The sequence below is a fragment of the Arachis duranensis genome, chromosome 8 (assembly GCF_000817695.3).
Source record: "Arachis duranensis cultivar V14167 chromosome 8, aradu.V14167.gnm2.J7QH, whole genome shotgun sequence".
NCBI lineage: Eukaryota > Viridiplantae > Streptophyta > Magnoliopsida > Fabales > Fabaceae > Arachis > Arachis duranensis.
This window is the reverse complement of record NC_029779.3, coordinates 40,719,218-40,743,944: the sequence shown is the minus strand read 5'-3', so window position 1 is coordinate 40,743,944 and position 24,727 is coordinate 40,719,218. Positions and strand designations below refer to the sequence as shown.

Here is a 24,727-nt window from a genome sequence, read left to right as displayed (position 1 = left end):
AAACGAAAAAGTACAATTTGTAAGTTACACGTTTAAAAATATTAAAAATCTAATTGTAAGCTGTATTTTGCAGGATTAAAATTAAAAAAAAGAAATCAAATTGTAAACTTTGTTTTACATTGACATCTTAATAATGTAAATACTTTATATACATTAATTTAATTGTGTAACACCAATATTTTTTTTATATGTAAAAAAATTAGCCCAATTTTACATTTAACTCTAACTTATACTCTAAGGCCAGGCACGATAACAATGAGGGGATATTTGTCCCACTGTGTTTTTAATTTTTTTTAAAAAATTATTATATATAATATACTCTCACTTTAAATTTTAAATAATTTTACTATAAATAAATTAAATCTAATTAGTCAAAATTTTAAATTTATTTTTCTATCATTTTAGCTATTATTTAACCTAATCAAATTTAGTTCTTGTGTCGTCACTCATTTATTTCCTTAAACCATCTTCTTATTTTTATATTTTCAACCTTCTTTTTCTATTTTCTTATCTAGTAGTCATATTTTCTTCATCAAAAGATAAATTTTAAATTCTCCATATTTTTTTATATAACTCTCCATAACTCTATGTATCTTCCAATTTCATTATTTTTCTTTTTGATATTTTCAATTACAAATTTTAATTCAAACAATTATAATTTAGGTATTAATCTAATTTTTTATTCTTTTCATTGACTTTATATATTTTATTTTATTCTCAATTTATTCATCTTTATTATTTATTTTTTTATCTTTTGTTATATTATATGTACATATGTTACATATAAAATTTTAAAATAAATTGATTAATTTACTAATTTAGAATATATTTTTTATTTTTAGAAATAGTAATAAAAAATATTTTAATTACAATACATAATTAAACAGATGTAAAATATTTTAATTATAATATATAATTAAATAAATGCATAAAATCTTTCATCTAACATTATATCAAAATTAAATTAAAAATATATAAAAAATTTAATTATTTTAAAAAGAAAGAAAAAAATATAAATTAAGTTTTTATTATATATACAGATTTACTTTTTTTAGTATTTATATATAATTTTAGTTTTAAATTATAAATACTAGTGTATCGTTAAGCATTAATAATATACCAATTGATTCAATTTTTTATTATTAAATGTGTATTAAAAAATTAGTTAGAGTAACAAGTTATCAATAATTGCCGATGAGTAATAGCTTAAATGGCATAATCTTCCCATACTCAATTAAGAAGTTGCGAGTTCGAGTCTCCTATCTTTGGTAAAGAAAAATAAGTTATCTATAATTTAATTAAAATATTTTAAGTTCAAGTTTTAGAAATAAAAAAATATTTTTTTATAAATTAAAAGTGTTTATTAACTTTTTTTTAATTTTTATATCTTTATATAATTAATAATGTTCAACAAAATTTATTTTAGTGTTTATATTTTTGTCTCTACTTCTAAAATTTTTTAGGTTCGTCATTGGTTGGAGAAGAAAGACATAAGAGGAGATAGAGAAAGAAAGAGGGTTATGGTATGAAGAAATTGAAATTTATTATCTGAGAGATCACTCTCGGATCCCTTTATGAATTAAGGATTTAACTAATTTATGTTTTAAAATAACATATTTTTAATACATTGAAAATATAAAAAATAATTTTTATAATAATTTTTATAAAATAGATTTTTTATAATATGTTTAACCTATATTCTCAAAGCATAAGTTAGCAAAATCCTATATTATATTCTTTCTTTTTATTCCTCTATCGGTTTGCAGTGCCTTGACGACTTATTTCCGGTTATGAAAAAAATTTACATTTAATTATGTGTTTTAAGAATATATTTTAATAATATAATCAATTTTTTTATATTTAATGTATTAAAAATATAAAATTTATTTTTAATATTTTTTATAATATTCCTAATATGTGTATCATATATAGTACATGATAACTACATGTTAACAAGATCCAAAATTTAATAAGATATATGCAACCCGACAATAAGCATACCAAAGGTCTTAAATAACCGAATTTATTTTGAATTCAAACCATGGTCAGTGAACTCCAAACTAGGAGAGGGACTACGACGCCCGCAATGTAGGGAGTCATTGTTGCTGTTGCTGCCTAACTGAATTTGAGGCGTGAGATTTGGGATATAAAATGTGAGGAGTTGTGAGAATTTAATAGCGAATCTGGGAAAAACAGGACTTATTGCATGTCACGCCATTGGACTATGTTGCATATGTGATTGTGCGCGTGTCATAAATAAAATAATTTTTTTTAATAAAAAATATTTTTTTATTTTTTAATATATTTGACAAATTTTTAGTAATAAAAATAAAAGTACTAAAAAATTAAAAAAATATTTTTTTTGAAAAGCTATAATTTACATCTTTTTTTAAAAGATTTTTTCTTTAAAAAAAGATATTTTTTATATAGTAGATAAACAAAAAAGTATTTTTATATTATTATACCCAAACATAATTGATAAATAAAAAAATCTTTTTATATAAGATATCCAAATATAAAATTACTTTTATTTTTTATAAGATCTTTTAAATTAAAAAATAACTAAAAATTTTTTTTCTTAAAAATTCACCCAAATAAATCCTAAATATCAGGGCCTACAATAATATTTTGGTGATATCTATATGCAACAAAAATGATAGAAGATCTAACATTATTTTCTTCACAAAAATGGTAAAATATTAGACGGGATGGACTGATGGTACGTAACCTCTATCTTTGAGGTTTTATAAATTCAACGTCTCGGACTAAACCCTAAAGCAAGTTTGAACTTTGATGAATTCAACGGATTTAGCTGAACATTTTTCATTGATAATTACGGTTTAGAATAATACGTATTTTTATTATAATAGTCTTTAGTTCAACACTAATTTATTAAAATAAAAGATGCTTAGACTTGAATTCTTAAATAATTGTTACTATGTACTAAACATTTTAATTCATAAAAAGAAAATTAATAAATACACATTCTTTAATCTTTGAAAAATTTCATGTCAGCACATTTGTCTATTTAATAGATAAATAATATATACACATTAGCTAGTCATTGTTTACCACAACTATTAATTTAATTGAAATTTCATCAATTCAATGCCGGGCACACAGACTATCATGCATATCCATGACATAAACAAACCTTTCAAAATTTCTATACTATTATTATTATTATTATTATTATTATTATTATTATTATTATTATTATTATCCCGAGCTCATAATTTAATGGTTTCCATTTGAATTCAACTCACATACCCATTTTTCAAGTATCAAATACTTTAAGAAAATTTTGTTTTCTTAGTCTGTATTGTGGTCATGTATAATAAAAGTTATGTTATAGTTTGATTTATATAATCAGTATTAATTTAAATAATAAAAAATAAATTAAAATTTTATTAGTTTAGATCTATCTCACTAAAAATAAAGCTTGTAACACTCTCTACTAGACCATAGTGCGCAAGTCAAATGAGACATATGTGGAAATAAAATATATGAATATACCAATAGGATTTACATTAATATGGACCTGAAAAACTTTTCGGATGAGGAATACATCACACATGTTTCTAATTATCCCAAGTCACAAGAAATACCGTTAGTTAATTACACAAGTCAAGTAAAAAATAAATACATATAAATAGGAAACATCCTAATTCTTAGCCCACAAAGGGATCCACATTGACTAGTACACAGGATAGAATATAAAAATATTTAAATTTTGACTATCCAAAACATATTTTGTACACTTATCCTTTGCATCATTCTTACATTAACAGGATATACCATGATCTGCATCTAAAAAGAATGGAGTATATATAATAATTAACGGGTGAGAAGTCAAAAGTTTCTAGCAGAACTCTAAATTAAATCGCAATTACATAATGAAACGTAATCCTAGGTATCCTAATTCGATTCTAATCTCAACACCTAGAGGCAAACATCTAAGCCATCAAGATTCATTTTTAATGGATAGTAGTAGCTAAAAGAAGAGGGTTAAATTTTGATATTTTTTATTTTGTTTGATTAATTTTAAAATTGGATTAAACTTTTAGTTTTTAGAGTGTTGTTTCGAGTGAAAGATAGAAGGTTATTTTATTGTTTCTTGTCAAAAAAAGAGCTAAAATAGAATTGCGTGCAAGGTGTGATTAAGAGAAGTTTAGAGGGATACAATAATTAGGAGATAATTCAGTTTTGTCTCCTAACGTGCAAAACCAAAAATAAAGAAGAGAAAGAAGAAGTGACACAAAAGTATATTCTGATTTAGCTACTCAACACAATGTAATCTACATCCAGTTTCCGTCACAACTATGACAGAATTTTACTATCTTTCAACAGAATTACATTTACCAATTCTTCTTAGGATTCTAACCAATCCTATATAGGGTAAATCCAGTTTCAAACTCAAACCAAACTTACACTAGGAACTCACTCTAACTTTTAACAGTAAAGTGCTAACCCAACTTGTAATGAAATTTTCTTAGAATCATGACAACAAAACAGAAAAACTTACAAAAGAATTTCTGGAATAAACATAGGCTTTTCTTCAAGTCTAACTCTCTTGCCTTTTTTCACTCAATGGCTTTTTCTTACAAATCTCATCGTTATGTCTTTTATAATTGAAAACAAAGAAAGACTAAATTGAGAAAATAAGATATTCAATGAGAACTATGAAGGAGAAGAATGGATAGCTCAGTAAGCTATGGAAACCCAAACTTTGTGTTTTCTCTCTTTGCTTCAATACTTGACCGTTCACCCCTTTAATAGAGGAGTGAAGCTTCCGAAACTTGAAACTTGCTTCGACATTTGTTTGACTTCTTCTCCCAAAAATCAGAAGCAGCAGCGGCGTGATAGATGAGAGATAGGGTAGAAGCAGTGACTTAACCATATATGCATTCATGCCTTCTATCTTCTCTTTCAACATTTTTTATCTTGCTTGTTGAATCTGAACCCTTCATTCTTCCTTTGCCTCCAAGTTAGATTTTTGAACATTGATTCACAGCAGAACTCCATGATTTTCAATATTTTCAACTTTTTACTTCTGTGCTTGCAAAGAAAGCATTTTTTTCATCAAGTTTCAATGAAGCACAAATCTAGAAACTCCTTTTTGTGATTTTCTCTTCAGATGTGATCTCGTCTTTTACTCTAACCTCTTTTGACTTACTTTTGTTCTTAGATTTGAAAACTTGCTTTTTGTTCTTTGATTTTGTCCTAACTTAGAGCTTTCCTTCTTTCTTACTTTTTCTTCTGAAAAATCACGTGGGGTTGGACAAAGAGAAGAGAGAGATTGTTTTATTGGTGAGGTTTGGTTCAGATGAAATAAAATTGAATTACTTAGTTAGCAACTAAGTTGAATGATTGAATTTGAATGTGGACCATCGATTTGAGCTTGTTTATGTTCTTCGGTAAGTTTTCTTGCTCTTCTTCCATGTAATTTAGCCACTCATATTTGGATTAAGAGTGATAGTATGAATGCTTTGTTCAAGCTGAACCAATGATGGGCTTAAATTGATGCTTCTTGGGCTTGTTTTGATTAATTTAATTTTCTGCACACTTAACAAAATAATCAATTAATAATTGGTTTTTAATCCAATTAATAATATTTAGTCATCATCTTTAATATGTTGTTAGTTCTTCAAACTCAAAAATTTCTCTCTTGATGACAAATATTTTTTTGAAATAAAAAGCTCAACACAACAAGGTGGAGCATCAACGTCTCAACAGAAAAGTATTAAACAAAAAAATAAACTAATTCCTAATCATCTTCGACCAAAGCCATCAACAATCCAAAAGATCAAATATCACTCCACTATTTGCAACTCTTAATCGACCTGTTAAATACTCCTGCAACACCTGATTCTTGATTCCTGAAAATTCTGTCATTCCTTTTTAACCAAGTACTTCAAATGATAACAATGAAATCAAACTCACCAATATTCTATTAATTTGACTGCACGATTGACCCTTGAACCATGTAAACTTATAGTCATTCAACTCTATATCCACCAGTTTGATAATGCTGTTAACATACTAGCACCTTTTCTTTCTTCCAACTGTACAACCTCATTGAAGACACCCATGCAGCAAAGAAACACCTGACATATTTCCGATAAAAAATTCAACTCTTCCCACACAGAAAGCTTCTCTTCCCTTGTATGCGCACCATACACCAAGCAAACAGCACAAATAAAAATTATTGTTTGTCAATTCTCCTTTTATACACAACCATCTCTCTCCTTTGTAACAATTACTCAATCTAAACATTATAACATTCCACATTATTAATAAACCTCCAGAAGCACCTTCCGATCCCACAAATTCCAAACTCACCGCATCATTATCCCAAATTGTACTATATCCAACTTAGAAATCACCTCTTTCTTTGTTTCTATCAATCTTAACATATTCACATTATTTTTATGCTTAAATTTTTTACCATTTTTCACTTTCCAACACTCCCTAAACCCCTCATATTCCACGAACTAAAATCATTTAAAAACTTTATTACACACCTTATTTTGGTTTTTGGTGCGGCACCTTCTTGCTTTTTTTTTTTCTGTTTTGCTTGGCTTCTTTTTTGTGCCAATACTTTATTCTGAACTTGGAGAATAGCCATAATGTCCTCATCCTCATTATATAAAACAGCTCCTGATTCGACAACCAGATCCCAAGCAGCCCTATTTTCAGCCATATCTTTATCCCAACTTTTTTCGTGTTCATCTTGATTAGTTTCACTATCTGTATCCTACTCTGAGCCCTCCGAATCTTCCAAGTTCCTTACAGCCCCTTCATCATCCAACCCAGTTTCCTGCACCACTGTATTCTCATCCTCTAAATCGGAATCTTGCACTGCATCACCCCTCATCAGACATATGCCAACATGTTACTTACCACTCTCGTCCAAACTGGCGTGGATCTCATTAACTACACTTGGTAGAATGTTTTTCTCCGCTGTGTTGTTCGAATAATTCTCTACACCTCCACCAATCTCTTTTCCGGCTTGATTCTGCTCGTCAGGTGCATAAGGGGCTTCACGCTCCTCCGTGCCCTCCACGCCATCAAGTTCAGCGTGGACATTATCACCTCCGCCACTAGTAGTTGACTTCCGCACTGCTCCCGGATCTGCCTCGTCGACGCTGTTCACCGTGGCATCAATCCTTTCGTGAACTCCATGACCAGCCACGGCCCTCTCTTCACCGTTGCCCGTAGCAGCCAGCAAAAAGACCCTTTTAAAATGCACAATGACGTACTCTCCATCGCACTACACAGCCACTTCGCCGCCACACCCCACTAACAAAGCACATAAGACAGCTAAGGAAGCTGACAAAAATGCAGGTGTTAATCATTCTCCAAGCTTAAAACAGAAAGTCGAAAGTGCTGATGGAGATGAACCGCAGCAGCAAGACAGGTGAAACAAATATACTAATTTAGTGGCATCTTACATTTTTGTGCTAACCAGCCTTTGTTTTTTTTTAAAAGGGTCACTGAAAAAGAACACTTTGTGCCTTTTGTTTAATTTATACCAACTGTTTTGCACTTCTTTTTCTCTCCTGATAATGATTTCATATAATTTTTAGGAAAAAGAAGAAGAAAAAGAACAAGTTGAAAGAACTTGGTAAAAGAAAAAGTGCTCAGGCACCAGGCAATAGAGCAGCTCCTGGAAAGAAGGTTAACATCCTCTACTGATTGTGTTGGTTGAACTTGTACAAATTACTACTGTAGACTGATGTTATTGAACCTGTTTTCTGATGCAATCTCTTTTAATGAGAATTAATTGTTTGATTTTAGGTTAGTGTTAAATAGTCAATTATTTTACTCTCTTTTTTCAGAGTCTCTTATCAATTATTCAGCTATTTGCTGGCTCATGCTATTTTCAACTCACCCTGTTCCCTTCTGTTGAGAGGAGCTGAAAATCAATCCTATTTGTGTTTCTTGGTAAAGTTTCTGCTTTAATTTCTCATCTTACATTTTTCTGTTTGATTCTGTTGTTTATCTTAATTAATTTCTTTTACATGCAAACAAGAATCACATGATGTTGTGTAGTGTAGTGCAATGCTTTTGATTTTGACTGTTGTTGAATTTTTTATGATTATAAATTTTTTTCTTTTTTTTTGTTGAATTTCTTACTACTTTAGTGATCATCTTCTATGAATCCATTTATGGAATTCTACATCATGGGTTAGGTTGGCTTATAGTTCTATGACCTTATATATGGACAAAAAAATTCCCTTTTTTGTTGATTTGTGTTGCTTTTATGACCTTATATATGGACAAAAAAATTCCCTTTTTTGTTGATTTGTGTTGCTTTTTTGTAATCTGCAGAACCGATGAGGTAATCAATATTCAATTGATGGTTTTTCCACAAATTTACCAAAAATGGAATAAGCATTTTTCTCCATATTTTAGCTTGAAATAAAGAGGTTGTTATGGCTTATTGGCATTACATTTGCCTAATATAAATTAAATTATTAGTTTTATTGTAGGATTGTAATTTTGTTAGTTATAATTATAGCATGTAAATCAATAAAAAATCAATTCTTTTTATACTTTCTTATTTTCTCCTCTCAAAAGCGTGGTTATGGTTCCTAGTGGCACACTTTCGAAGCGTAGCCAAAACCAATTCAATTGGCTTGTTTCTTAAAGCATGGTTGTATCTCTACTTTTTGGCACGCTTTAAAAGCATAGCGAAAGCAAGTTTTTCTTATAGTGCGAAATATTTATCGATTTGTTACTAGTTTAAAAGAAATTTGTAATGACAGTTGCGATAGTATTGCAACTAATTAAATATATATTATTTTCTAGCAAATTAGTGACTACTTTGTAACTTTGGTTTTTCATTTAGACTAACTTTGGTTTAGCGACAAAATTCCTACAAATTTAATTAAGAATTTTCAAAGATTAGCTATAGATTTGCTATAAATTGTGATAGATTTGCGATCATATTAGCGAACAACTTGCGACGAGTTAGATTCGGAAAAATTCCTCAACAATTAGCGTCAACTAAGCATTCTATTTTCTCTACGAAGTTAGCTTGGATTTAGCGATGAGTTTACTGCAGTAGTGTTTGATGCTAATTAGCGACTACCTATTAGTCTATTTCTTTTACGGAATTAGCTTTTAATTTAGTGATAGATTTGCGACTATCTATTCAGTCGCTAAAAAACTTTTCCGATAAATTAGCGACTATTGTATTTACCTCACTGATCTGCGACTTGTAATTAGCGAGGAAAGCATTGGTTGCTAGGCGGTAGCTAATCCGTCACAAATTATATTTTGCATCAGATTAGCAATGATTTTCTGACTGTTTTTGTGGTAGTTAATCGGCCTTATTTTTGTAGTGATCTCTTTCTCGTTCACCTCAATATCACAAATATTATAAAATGAATTGAAAAAAAATGAAAAGAGATTTAGAAACTTTCCTTTTATTTAATGTTTCCTTTGATTTTTAACTCCCCATTTCCTTTAATCACTAGACTTTTCCTGAATATTTGCATTTTCTCAACCTGTTATCAACAAACTTTACATAGAAATAATGCCAAACATTTAAGAATTATCCAAATAGTTTTCATAAGTTCATACATATAACATCTATAATTTTATATTAATAATATCCATAATTTTATGCTCACAACATTCATAATTTCATACATATGATGTCCATAATTAATATTATCAAATTTTAAACTATATGTCTTATGGTATTTTTTAAATTATTATCTTATATGTACATTAATGAATCATAATTTTAATTATTTTTAATAAATAGAGACTAATATTATTACTATTTATTATTTTATTTTGTAGGTTAAAAACTAAAAGTAACCATATTCTTGGTAACTGCGTAAATTTTAAATCAATACTTATTATTTATATACACAATTAATTCAAAAGAAATTTATTATTTGACTAAATAATTATTATTGAATTTAATGTTTATTTTTTGTTTACTTATGTAAACACCAATCGACTAAAAAAAAGTTGGCATTTAATCAATTGATAAAAAATATATACAATAATAATAAGTGTAATTCTTAATTTTTAATTTAAATAATAAGTCAATCCAAGAATAAATTTATTAATTATCTAACAGCAGGATTTATGGATAATATTTAGTAAATCGCATTGAGTCAATTCTCGCATAAGTACGTAGTTCATTGTTTAGAATTCAAACTATGAATTCTTGCACTACAATTTAAAAAATATGATCGACTAATCATTTATATATCTATTTTTTTAAATGGTACAATACAAATGTTCAAATAAAGAACAAAGATTAAATTTTGCTAGAAAACAGAAAATAATAAGAAAGAAAATTCAACATCCCCATGGACAAAATAGAGTTTCTTGTAAGACAAGTGTTGGTGACTGAAAAAAAAAAGAAAAATTTATTGTCGAAGACTACTAAATTTGAAAAAGAGAAAAAAAATTATATTAGTCATTAATATTAAATACATATGAGAAATCAAAACATGCATTAAAAATAAATTAAATAATAATATATATTTATATATAAATATATAATAATTTATTTTAGTGTATAGTTAATATTTAAAAATAATTTTATTAGATGAACAATAAAAGATACGAACAACATAAACAACAGGTAACATTTTAAATTCACTAATAAAAATTATATCTAATTAATTCAAAATTTGATTTTCAAAATTAAAATTAACTTTTCTATTTTAACCTATTCGTATACATTGTTAAAAAAACGTGGTTCTTTATATTTTCTCTTTAAAAAAAAGAAAAAAACATACTAGTATAGCTGCGTGCTATAGTCGTCGTTGAGTTAGTACTAGCATAAACTATATACGGCGTTGGAAGACAGAAAACCTTTTAGAAATAAAAGATAATATCCGGTGGATAGCAACTTGTTAGAAAATTACTTATTACTTAAATGATTTGATGCTCTAATTGGCAATTGCAACTTCAATTTCAAATAACACTAATTAGCTGATTTCATTTCTAATGGCTTTCGGGCATTTGGTCTCAATTCCCAGATCAACTTCTTCCGTCGCCACTGTTGGTACACATCTTCTTCTTCTCTTTTCAATTAATTATGATAATAATGCTATTATTATTTTCCAATTTCCTTCGTTTATAACAATAATGATTGAATTCTCTTCTTTTGTACACAAGAATGGTCACAAAGCAATATAATACATCATGCATCGAAGAATGTTTGGGAGATGATAATAATTACCTTTGTCTGTAACCAATCATTTTAGGTTTTGGATTTTGATTATGAAAAACAAAAATTGTTAAAAGGCTTCTACCAATTTAATGAGATTTCAAGTTTTCAACTAAGTTTCACGTAGAGCAACACTTGTATATGACGCGACCAATAATGGACCTTTTTTTTTATATAAAATAAAGTTATATCACTAATAAAATTTATTATCTTTTATCGATATTTGACTAATGATAAATATTAAAGATTTAATTTTAAGCTATAAATTTTAAATTTTAATAGTATAAAATTAAGGTATTGATTCAAAGTGTTAGGTAATATTAATAAAAAACATTTATTGCCCTCTTAATATTTTTTTTTTATTTACATAACCCATTAGATCTGGATTTTAATTTCATAAATATTCAGGGATTTACTAATGATGAAAATAAAAAAATAACATTGGAGCCATGAAAAGTTGAAAACTTAGTTTTAACATTTATATTTTGAAAGAATATATAGTCCTCAGCAAAATTCATAAACATATTTTGAAGTTTGTTATTATACTCTTCACACAATTCTGAACATAAAAAACTTAACAAAAAATTAACCAATTATATCTCAAATGACATAATCTTCTTATATTTACTTAGAGACTGCGAGTTTGAGTCTTCCTATCTTTGGTTAAAAAAAATTAATATAAAAAAAAGATTTATTTTTATTAACATATTATGATCAGTGATTGATTTTGAGTTCTTTAACAGAGAAAGTGAAAATTATTACATGTAAGATACATCATCAGTTTTCTTTTATGTGTTAAATATATTTGGAGGAGCCAACGAATTATAATTTAAATGGCATACTCTTTTTATCTTCACCCAAAAATTTTAAGTTCAAGTCTTAATCTTAATTTTAGAAAAAAAAAATATATTTTGAGAATATATAAATAATTAAGAGTTTAAATTATTTTCTTAATTTTGTCATAAAAGTTATAGTAAATGTTATTATAGGTTGATGTATTTTAACAATAATCAAACAGAGTGTTCTTTTCTTCAACCAAAATATATATTGATCTATTTATAATGTATTAACAACATCGGTTTGATTTAGAAATGAACGAATTTTGTTCTTGTTCTCACTTTGTTTCTGTTAGCGTTATATTATTTGTGCACCTCTTCTTGTTGTGTTTTAAAAGAAGTGAAATATAAATATTTCTAGAACTAAAATATCTAATATTAATCCTTATTAATCCCTATAAAATCAAAATATATTTGTTAGGTAGCGAATATAATATAAACATATAAATATTTATATTTAGTTAGTTAATCATATAATAAATTCTAGGTTCTAAATCCTTACGTAACTAAAACATTTGGTTTTTTAGTCAACCATATAAATATAAACATCAACTTTTAGGTAGTTAAAACAATATTAATCATGATATGTAATTGTTAGATAGCAAATTATTATCATATGTGAAATTAAATTGAAAATATTTTAGTGTAAAAAATAATCATAATTTATTATTCAATTATAAATATTAAATTAAATATAATATTTTAGATTATTATTTTCTCAGTATTACTCAATAAAATATAGAGTGATAATTGAAAACAGACAAAATAAAACTACAAATTAAAGTTGTCTCAAATTAGAAATGAAGGAAAGAAAGAGTTTCTGATAAATATTAACAAATCATGGCTGTGGAATTTTTGTTATTGATGCAATCTTGAAATTATAACTTTTAGTAACTCTCTCTCTCTCTCTCTCTCCATATTCTGTGTATTACTGATCTGATATAATATGGGTAAAGTATATTTTTTGTCTTTAAAATTTGATAAAAGTTTTAAAAATATCCCGAAATTTTATTTTGTTTTAATTTTGTCTTAAAAGTTTTCGATTTGTATTAAATATACCTCTGACGGCTAATTTTTCAAAAAATTTAAGATCGATTCAACAACAATTTCATAAGAACAACCCCTCAACACAAGCAAATCAAGCATAATTTTCATGCATTATTATCATATTGGTCTTAAATTTTTTGAAAAATTAGCCTCCAAGAGTATATTTGATGCAAATCGAAAACTTTTGAGACAAAATTAAAACAAAATAAAACTTAGGAGTATTTTTAAAACTTTTTATCAAACTTCGGGGACAAAAATATACTTTACCCATGTAATATTTATAAACTTTTAATATATATAAACCTAACATTAAATATTTTAATAAAATAAAAATTAGACTCTAAAAAGATCATATCGAAACATACATGCGTATCTATTCATATATTAATTAACCCTTGTTTTTATTCAACATATATCATAATAATAATGAATGTAACATTAGTCAAATTAGTATGAATTTTGATTTTTCAACTTATAGTCTTGCGTAACTGTTCAAATATCAGATATGCATCTTTAAATAATTAATGGAATTTTTTAAATAAATAAATTAAATCTTATATTTATATTGATATATATTTTAAAAATTAGAATAAAATTTACTTTTTATTTTTAATATTTTAAAAAATATATTTAATTAATTTTAATTCTATCTCTATTCTTAATTTTTTGTTTGATTAACTGATTTTTCCAATTTTACCCTTACCATATATACATATCATTATTATTAATTCATGAGTAAAGTATCATTTTTGTCCCCAACATTTAGGGTAAGTCTTATTTGTGTTTCTAACGTTTAAATCGTTCTATTTGTATCCCTAACGTTTATAAAAGTGATTCAATGTTATCCTACTATCAATTATACTAACAAATTAGATTATATTTTTCAATTATTCTAATTTAGATGTATTTATTCTCAATTAGATCTCATTTGTATGTGTTCGATTTTAATATTATACCCACTATTTGTGTTTAGATTCAATTATGTCCCTAGAAAAATGAATTATGTAAATGTTGTAGGAATTAGTTTCAACTTTTGATGTGCTATTTTTCGGAGTGGATCATCGATTCTATCCCAGACATTTGTATTCTAACTTTAAGAAGAGATTTTTAAAACTCAAAGTAAAGTGTTCATGATGTGTAATTGATGTCAGGATAACATTGAATCACTTTTACAAACGTTAGGAATACAAATAGGACGATTTAAACGTTAGGAACACAAATAGAATTTATCCCAAACGTTGGGGACAAAATCGATACTTTACTCTTAATTCATTATCATGTTAGTCATCATTCTCACTATGTATGTGTCTCCTTCGTGAGTGTCATTTCGTTGCATCATGCACTCTCAGCACTGCTACCCAACTGCACCACCAACACCCCCACCTCTTATCCAAACCTAAGTGTAAACATGGAATTTTATTTTTTATTAAAACAAAATCCGGCTATTAATGTAAGTAGGTCACTGCTTGCAATATGATGTGGAATAAAAATATGCTTACAATTTTAACCTTTTAACAATTGTTTTGTCATAGAAAGTTAAAATGATAATATCATTATTACAATGGACATTGATATGCACAAGATGTCATATATATATGTGACTAGTGCACTACAGTTAAAACAACTATCTATTATTAATTGTCTCAGTAGATATATAGTTAATTAGCGTCTCAATTCTTAAGGTCAGTGTTAATACGAAAATTAATTTGACTTTTCAGGTTCTTATGGAACAAGAGCTTTATGGCAGAGTAACAGGAATGTCACAAAAGAGCAGAGTATCAAGACATGTTTGCAGCACAATATTTCAAAGCTCCATTATAAAGGCATTGAAGGAGGATCTACAACTCATCATAAAATTCACAAAACATCGTTAATAAATGCAAGATCTTCTGCACAATCACATGAATCTGAACCACAAGCTCATGAAAAATCACAAAACGACCCTCTAGAGTCTATTAAAAGGGCACTGCTTATTTTTCTCAAGTTTAGTAGACTTTATGTATTTTTTGGCATGATGGTTAGTCTCATTCTTAATTCATATGGTTTTAGTTTTAAATATTTGATTTAAATTTTAATTTCATTTCTAATATTTGAAACGTTTTATTTTATTTTAAATATTTTATTTCGTTATATTTTAGTCATTTGATTAAAATTTAAGTTTTTTTCTTTCAAAAATTTCTTTTTTCTTTGTTGTTATCTTCTTTTTCTTTTTTATTATTCTGTCATTTTTGTTCTTAAATTATTACAACACTTACTATGATCACTACAATTATATTTTTATCACTATTTAAAAGAAAATTATAATAAAAAAATAATATTTTTAGTAAAAAAAATTATTTTTAACCAAAGGATTAAAATAAAAAAATAAAATATTTGAATATAAAAATAGAACATTTCAAATATTAGGACAAAATTAAGACTTGACTTAAAACCTTAAGAACTAAATCATTATTTTACTCTTTTCTGTATTATTAATATTTAGTGGTGTGTCTGGTTGAGATAGTATTGTGTAACATTTATATAAATTGATTTTACTTTTACCTTTCAATCAAACATACCCTAAATAAAAATTTGCCATCATTATCAATTGTCGATTTTATTTGTTTTGAACAGATACCAGCAGGACTTTCTTCGTCATTTCTTGCTGTGGATAATTTTTCAGAAATATCTCCAATATTACTTGTAAAAGGAATCTTACAGGTGGGCTCTAATTAACAACTTAGATAATTTATTTAATACGAATTTTATAATCATATAATTGTATTTTAACTAATTTCCTAATAGACATTATTCAATCAGTAGAGAAAGAACAAAAGAAATAAAATTAATAGTGCATTACATGCATCTTTTTATTATAGAAAAGTGCTGATTTTCGGTTATTAATATAAAAAATTAAAAATAATAGATTTATAAATATTTCAACGTATTTAAAGTTAAGAGAGATGAATATTCTGCCCAATAAATAATATAAATTTGAATTTATATGGTAGTAACAAATTTCAAGTATGTTTGTATTTCTTGATTTTAGGATTATTAGAAACTTCAAATTAATTATTTTTAAAATTAATTTATTTCTTAGTCTTGTATAAATTTATTTATTTCAAATTACTTACCCTGTGTATAATTTAAAAATCACAATAATTTCTAGACATTATGTATCTATTTTTCCGTGGTAAAAAATGTATTATTATTTGTTAAACTTTGAGATAACGTTTGGTCTTATTCCAAGTATTTATCATTATTTTTTATTTTGTTCCTAATATTTTATTTTTATTCTTAATGTTTAAAGAGATTTTATTTGCATCATATCCTTCTATCAACATCTGTAAAAACATTTGATCTTGTATGATATTTTGTTTGAAGTAATTCCTAACCCCTATTTGTTTTCCATATGCTGCCTAAATTTTTTTTTTCTATTTTATAATGTGTAGTTTTACTTTTCTAAAAAAGTTTAATTAAAAAGTCAAATTTTTTCAGTAAATATCAGTCAATTTTTAAAATTATATTTTTTATTCTAAATAATAAATTTTAATTTTAAATCATTAACTTTTATTTTTAAATTTTAAATTTTAAATTTTATTTCCAAATTTTAAACCTTTTAAAAATAAAACAAAAATAATAATTTTTGTTAACTAATATTAATTAACCAAAAAGTGGTTTCTGTATTTATTTTTTTAAAATAGTTTAATAATCTCAAATTTTCCCTCATGTTTCAGTATATGGTACCTTTCTTCTTCACGTTTCAATTTAATGTGGGAGTGAATCAAGTATCTGACATTGAAATAGACATGGTATGTACTTATTACTAAAAGTCAACTATAAGTTAAATTTTCATTGCTTGAATAGACGAGATGAATACAAGTATACTATTTTAGGAGCCACTTAAATAAAACGTTAAAAACCTTTTCTTTAAGATGATTTTTAATAATTAAAATTTAATATACATAATTAATTAAATTATATTATTTTTATTAAAATTAGATCAAATTAATTAATTTGATCAAAAAAATAATGAATTAAATTTTAAACTAATTTAAATTAATATTATATATTTTAATTATTTTTTATAATAAAAATATTATAGTCATTTTTTATTAAAAAATATTAATTTATATCAGTTCAAAATTTAATTTATTAGTTTTTTGGTTAAACTTATTTGTCCAATCTAATTTTAATAAAAATAACATCGTTTAATCGGTTATATATGATAAATTTTAATTATTAAAAAATATCTTAAAAAAAGACATTTTTAACATCTTTATCTAAATGACCCTTATTATTTTTACATACATATTTTGAGCTAATTAATTGTGTTTTTTTTTATCTCTAATAAGAATTTCTTCAAACTATTTTAAGTGATCTAGAAATTATATTAAATTACATTTTCACATATAATAGTAAATTGATTTTAAATCCGTTTATAGTATATATAGTACACTACTTCACAATAATTTATATAAATAAAATCAATTTTAAATTTAAAAACCGTTTTAAAGTGATTTATATAAAAATAGCTTTCAACACATAAAAATTAGTTTTCGTCGGTTTATATATATATAATTGTTTTAACTCATTGGTGAAACAATCAGCGTAAATTGTTTTATAGTCTTGGTTGGTTTGATTGTCCGACGCAGGCGATCAAGATATTAGGCCAAAATCGATTCAAACAATTGAATCGACTGACATGATTGGTATGATTAGACTGTGGAACTGGTAGCCCAATGTTTTAAAAGAAGAAGACACTATTTTGTAAAACCAGTTTTATTTGATTTGAAACCAAAATCAAATCACAACACTGGTTTTTATAATTTTGTTTATAAGAAAAAGCGTAGTTTCAATTCAGTTTTTTACTTTTAAAAACCTATTTCTTTAAAATGGCTTGGTTCCGTTTTAGTTCACTTAGTTAAACTCAGTATTTTTGAGTACCCCGAACGTATAGTCATAAATAAAGTAATATTTTAAGAGTAAATATTTAATTTGGTCTTTGTCTATTTTTATCAAGAACAAAGTGATTTTTGTCTAAAAAAACAGGACACTTCGACTTTCAATTTTTTTATTTTGGGATAATACAATTTTTTTGTTAAAAAATCTGTTAAATAATAACAAAAAATTAATTTTGTGGGAGGTTTTATTTGTATTTTATGAGAATTTTAAACCTCCACAAAATTCTTTTCAATAATATAACCAATTACAACTACTATTACTACCCTCTTCATCCTCATTATTATTATCACTCATACCTTTATTATTTTTATTACTTTATCACCATTATTATTTCTTCTACCATCATCATCGTTAATATCAATATTATCAATATTAAAGTTCTTATTTTTTATTTTTTATTCGATGTTATTTTTTTCCTTTAAAATATATTTGTACTACAATTACTTTTTTCCGGCATCATTTTCATCAATATTTTAACCTTATTGCTTGTTGCGTTGCATATTTTGTTTTCTTATTATTTATTTTTACCTTTGTTATAAATTTTTTTGTAGATTAATAAACCAGATCTTCCTTTGGCAACTGGAGAATATTCCTTCACATTTGGAGTTATACTTGTGGCATCATTCCTACTTACGGTATCTTATGGATCATCACTTTCAACAACTTATTATTATTTCTCATAAATCATATATATATTCGTCGTTAGTACATTAAAAAATGATTCAAAGATTGAATAAAATAATCTTTCAAAAAGATATTATTACGGAGAGAAGGCTTATTCTTTATGCTTTTGTGCAGAGTCTTGGACTTGCATGGATGGTAGGATCAAAGCCATTAATTTGGAGTATTATTGTTGCTGCAGGCCTAATGGCTGCATATTCAATTAATGTGAGTTTCTTTAAAAAGTTTTAAAAAAAATTGTTTTTAAATTTTATGTTCTGCTTATAAATATAAGTAACGGATTAAGGAGTAAGGACTATGAATCCCAAGTATTTAATAAATACTAGTTATACATATGATAATAAGACATATGCCTTTATAGTTTATTTAGTTAACTACTTATTAAAGTTAGAATTTTCTTTTAAGAGTTTGTGTGGGTTCAAATCTCATTTCCAACAATTTTTAAATCATATAATTTTACATCTTTTTTGTCTTTTCTTAGTTTTTGCATTATTTTTAAAAATTTAAAAAATCAATTTTTAAAATACTTGTTGTCCCAATTTATTAATATAAATTCTTTTTAAAATAATATTGAGATAGATATTCTTTAATTTAATGAATTTAATTAATAAATATTATGCTTATAAAGATTTCTAAGGAATTTAAAAATTGAATTTTTATTATATTTATTGAATAATTTTTGTTAACCAAATTACTTTGATGCCCTCTATAAACCCTTGAAAATATGCTTTTCCACTATGTTATTGATCTCCTTTCTTGTTTTAGTCAAAGTTGTATCCAACCCATAATTGAGAAACAATGTTAATTTTTTTTGGAAGCATGTTAGAGAATATTAAAATATTTGTCTATTAATTAAATTAATATTGATTGATATTTTTTAATAATAAAATATTAAGTATTTATTATTTAATTATTTCTATAAATAAGTAATACCTTAATTTACATAAAAAAAAACTACCACGTAACACAAATAACATTTTAATATCTAATTTATTCTTAAGTTATTATGATGAATTCTACTAGAGTCAATGGCAAATTTCTTTCATATGATATTATAATATATTTTTTTATCATAATTTTATGTATTTCTTTTTCTAAAAAGAATCTTATATATGTATTTATGTATTTTATATCTATATTTTTCAGTTGCCTTTATTAAGATGGAAGAGATCTACAATTCTCACAGTACTATCTAATGCAATGTCTATGATGGCATCATTTCATATAGGACCTTTTCTGCACATGAAGGTATTCTCTTATAAACTATAATTTTTAGAGAGTAAATTTTGATTCAATTTTTTTTAAATATTATTAAACAGATGAGATTTTTCATCTTAAAATTTGTGATTTTACTGTAAACTAATTTTTTTTCAATTTTCCTCAATGACTAAAAGTTTTTAAAATAATGAAAAAATTTAGAGATACTTTGATTTTTTATATGGACATTAAATAATTATCTAAATATTTTTATAAAATTCAAATCAAACATGCGTAAATAATTTGTTAAATATAAAAGTTATTTGAAATTTATAAAAAAATATGATATTTTTATCATATTTTAAAATTATTTAAGATATTATTTATTATTTATATTTTCGAAGTTATTTTTGTTAATAATATGAATTTTGAAGTATCATTTGATAGTTTTACCCATAACGCAACTTGGGTTTGATAGTAATATGATAATATCTATCTATTATTTATTTCGTATTACATGATATTAACTATACAATTAAAATATATCACCTAATACTCTTTAATATAATTGAGAGAGAGATTGCCTCAATGGTACTGCTACAATACCAGAAGATGATGCCTGTGGTATTTTGGAGGATTTTTTTTTTCTTTTTTGTGGTCATAGGAGGACTGTTCTTAGACCTTTACGTATTTTTGTTTGGGCCTTAAACTTCATCCTAAAATCCAGGTAAAATGAAATAACAGAAAAAAGAAAAAGGGTTTTTTGGACATTAAAAATGGAGGTTCCACGACCACTATAATAAAAAAAGTTCTTATTTTTTTTTGGTTTCCAAAAACGAGGTTCCTATTTACTTATAACACAGATTAGTCTTTAATCTATTGGGTTTGGAGAATGCCGTAAAAAAAATTTTTTTTCTATCTATGAAATATAAACAAAATAAATTTGGATGTGTTTACAAATACTTTAATAAATTCTTGACTAAAAAAAAATACTTTAATAAATTAGTTCAATTTTAATACAATAATATAAAAAAGTATACAATTATGAAGTTGGGTTAATGTGTTTAATTAAATATTTAAGCAATAGGTTTAAACCGTAAGTATTTTTACAATTATATTAAGTGTATATTAAAATTAACTACTAAAATTATTTATTAATGTAAAATACATATTAAAAATTACTTAAATTACATATGTATGTATAGGTGACTGATTTGGTAACTAATATTTAGTATACAAGTAGTATTTTTATTATTTTTATTAATGTGATAACATTATTCGATATTTTGTGTAATTATACTAATAATACATTAAAATAAAATCTTTAATACATTATTCAATTGCATCTTTAAATATGAATTCATACTTCGAAGTTGCTATCACATATTAAATATTGGAACACATAATTATTAAATAGATAACGTCTTTAACCAAAATTGTAGGTTGTCTTAATAGTTCATCATAACATAAACTTTAGTTGCTTTTAATATGGGTTCTAAAGACTATTCATTTAGTTTTGATTAATGCAATTTTCATGACGTCTAATGCAATTTTTTTTTTCAAATACATGCGATGCTCAGACCTTTGTGCTCAAAAAGGCAGCTACATTTTCAAGATCTATGCTTCTTAGTTGTTTCGTCGTAGGTTGTCTCTACACAGTAATATCAATATCAAAGGTAAAATTTCCTACAACAGAAATACTAGTATTTTTAATAATATAAGATTACTTTTAATAGTATGAAATTATTTATTTTTTTATTTACTGATTAAGTGTTAGTAAAATTTTAATAAAAATATTACTTCTAGACTTTTTCTTTTTATAATCAAATCCAACAAAATCAGATTATACGTACGTCCAAAAAAATGTAAACAAAAAAAAGCAAAAACAAAAAAGAAAAAAACTGTAACAGTAGAAGAAAAGTTTTTGTATTTTTGTAGAAAAAATTATGTATCTCGCAATTAAAACTTTTTGCGTTTTTTTTTTAATTTTTTTTATAAAAGTTTACAACTTTTGTTTCAATATTTTTTGTTTCACCTCCATAACAATAAATACAAAATTTTTGAAGAAAAATATATATAATTTTATAAATAAACTAACACATCAATTCTGTATTTTTTTTTTCCTTACCGCTCCTTTTTCCTCCTCTTTTTCTGTATGTTTCTTTTTAGTCCATGTAATTATTTTGTTTGATATTTTTGTTTCTCCTCTTATATTTTGTCTATGTAGCTATTTTATATTCAACTTCACAAATTTTTGTGTATAGCTTTATATATTTTTTTATTTCTTTTATAAAATTTTTCTACTTTTTTATTTTTTATTTCTCATATTTGAAAATGAAAAAAAAATACATAACTTTATAAATAATAACACAATTTTTTTCTTTTTTCTGAGCTTCTTTTGTATCTTGAAGAAGAAAAAAAAAAAAAAAGAATAAATGCAACAACAATGAGAAAAGTGTGTAATTTATATGTATTTTGTGTGGATTATTTTTGTTTAGTCAGTCAACAACTAAGTTAACTTGGATGAAGACATGGACAAAAACATTATATTTAGAGACACTGAATTAATGTATTTTTTGTTCATCTTGATAGGAAGACACATAGATACTAAGAGGTGACACAACTTATTTTTTATCTTTTTTATTATTTTTATTAATTTGTTATAATTATATTTTTTATTATTATATTTTTCTTTTTAAATTTTTTAAATGAAAAAAATGAGAATAAATTAGATTTTTATAATTTATTTTAATTTATCACCAAATAAAATACAAAAATACTAATTTTTATATTTTTATCCTTTGTATTTTATTTTATTCTTAGAACCAAATACAGTCTAAGTTAACTTAGCTATTATAAAAAAATATTTGTGTATGTAACAATAATCTTAAAAAAACATTAACTTTAATACTTTTTTATTGGAAGTGTTAGTTTATACACAAGATTTAACACTTTGGTGAGAAACAGGATTTAGCGGATGTTGAAGGAGACAAGGCAGCAGGCTTGAAAACTTTGGCAATACGCTTGGGTGTTAAGCAGGTAATTATTTTTCTTACCTTTTATTTTCTAAATATGAGGTTTTGGTATATTATATATCCAGATTTATTCATTATTTATCTTTTTCTAGGTATTCTGGTTATGTATATCACTTATTCAAATGGCTTATGGAATTGCTATTACAATGGGAGCATTATCTCCTGTTTTATGGAGCAAAATTGTTACGGTAATGTGATATTTGCATATATATTATAATTAATTATTGGTGTGTAGTAATAAAAAATGTGCCTCAAAAGTTTATAGTTTGCTTCTCTCTTCACAAATTTTTACATAGAAAAACTAATGAAAATTCACAATGTATGTTAATCTATTCCAAAAGTTTCAATAATACATTCAGTATAGTCTTTTGTTATGATAATCTTAGAAAAGTTCAAATAATGATATCAATTCGAATAACTATTTTGGGGTACGGTTTAGACTATTTCTATAGAAAATAAGGCATTTTACTCTAATTCTTTTATTCAATTTATCAATATTTTAAATTTGTGGTAATTTTTAACTTATTAGGTTCTGACACATGTCATCATGCTTTTATACGTTTGGAATCACGCTGTTAATTCAGTAGATTTATCAAGCAAAGATTCGTTACAATCCTTTCATATGTTTATGTTTAAGGTAAGCAATAATTTACTTAGAGCATGTTTTGAATGTTAGCTAGGAATTAGAATTCATTCAAATATTAACTTTTTTTTTTCATTTTGGAATAAAAATAAATTATTTAAATTTTTTTGAGAAGTTTAATTCTCTTTTTTTTATTTGTAAATTAGACCAAAAGGTTTGATTTTTAACTTCATTCACACACTATAAATTTGAATTTTATTCTATTAATATATTAAATTCATTCTAATCATGGAATTGAATTTTAAATAAAAATAAATTCTTTTTTTAAAAGAAATAAATTTTTTTTCTTATGTTAAATAATTTTTAAACAAATTCTTAGTAAAACAATACGAAGTATTATTTTCTGGACAAATGCACTTTACTTGTTATTGAATTTTGTACGATAAGTTAATTATGTAAATGGAGTAGCTCCATTTTTTCCCATGTTAAAAAATTAAAAATTGTTTGTGTTTAATCTAATAAAACCAAAAGCTAGTTTTAAAATTAACTTAAAATATATATTTTATACAAATATACATATATATTATTTTATTATTTTAATTCAACTACTCTAGCTGAATTTCGGTTAAATTTCTAAATTTTTTAACTTTTATACTGATCTGATTTTCGGAACTTTGGATATTTGTTCCTTGACTTAATTATTTCAATTATTTCTTAATTAAGCGATGCTGTATGGATAAAACTATTATGCTTTATGAGATTTATCGTTTTCATATTGTTTTGTTGCAGCTTGTAACTGTGGAATGTGTCCTTGTACTATTTGTTCGTTGAAGAAGTAGTGAGATTGTGGATTTAATAAATGGTGCAGCATTATCCATACGTTTCAACTAGATGAATCTTCGTGCAAGTTTATTATATATATTTGTTCAAGTAAATTACTGTTTTGATCAGATAGATAATAGGTGTTTCCGTGGTTGCTCTTACCGGCAGAAATAAAAATGTATTGGTATGATAAATATATGACTTAATGAGAAACTGACATGTGAATTATATAATTTAGGGTAAGTTACTCAAATAAAATTATTACAACTTTATATTATCATATTACAACTTTTTCAAATTCGATCAAGACGTAATTGTAATTTTTTACATATCTATGTACACTGTTATTGATACCAGTAATTTCAAAGTCAACATA

The 24,727-nt window shown here is 25.0% G+C and overlaps 1 protein-coding gene across 1 annotated transcript; it reads left to right on the top strand.

The window, feature by feature from the left end:
- Positions 1–10,951: 10,951 nt before the first annotated feature.
- On the top strand, positions 10,952–24,461 carry LOC107462797 (naringenin 8-dimethylallyltransferase 2, chloroplastic-like). The gene is made up of 12 exons (XM_016081465.2): positions 10,952–11,041; positions 14,808–15,106; positions 15,703–15,789; positions 16,806–16,880; positions 18,585–18,668; positions 18,832–18,921; positions 19,861–19,962; positions 21,492–21,587; positions 22,879–22,950; positions 23,039–23,134; positions 23,476–23,583; positions 24,319–24,461. The coding sequence occupies exons 1-12, from the start codon at positions 10,984–10,986 to the stop codon at positions 24,358–24,360; spliced, it is 1,209 nt and encodes a 402-aa protein (XP_015936951.1). The 5' UTR covers positions 10,952–10,983; the 3' UTR covers positions 24,361–24,461.
- Positions 24,462–24,727: the final 266 nt, after the last annotated feature.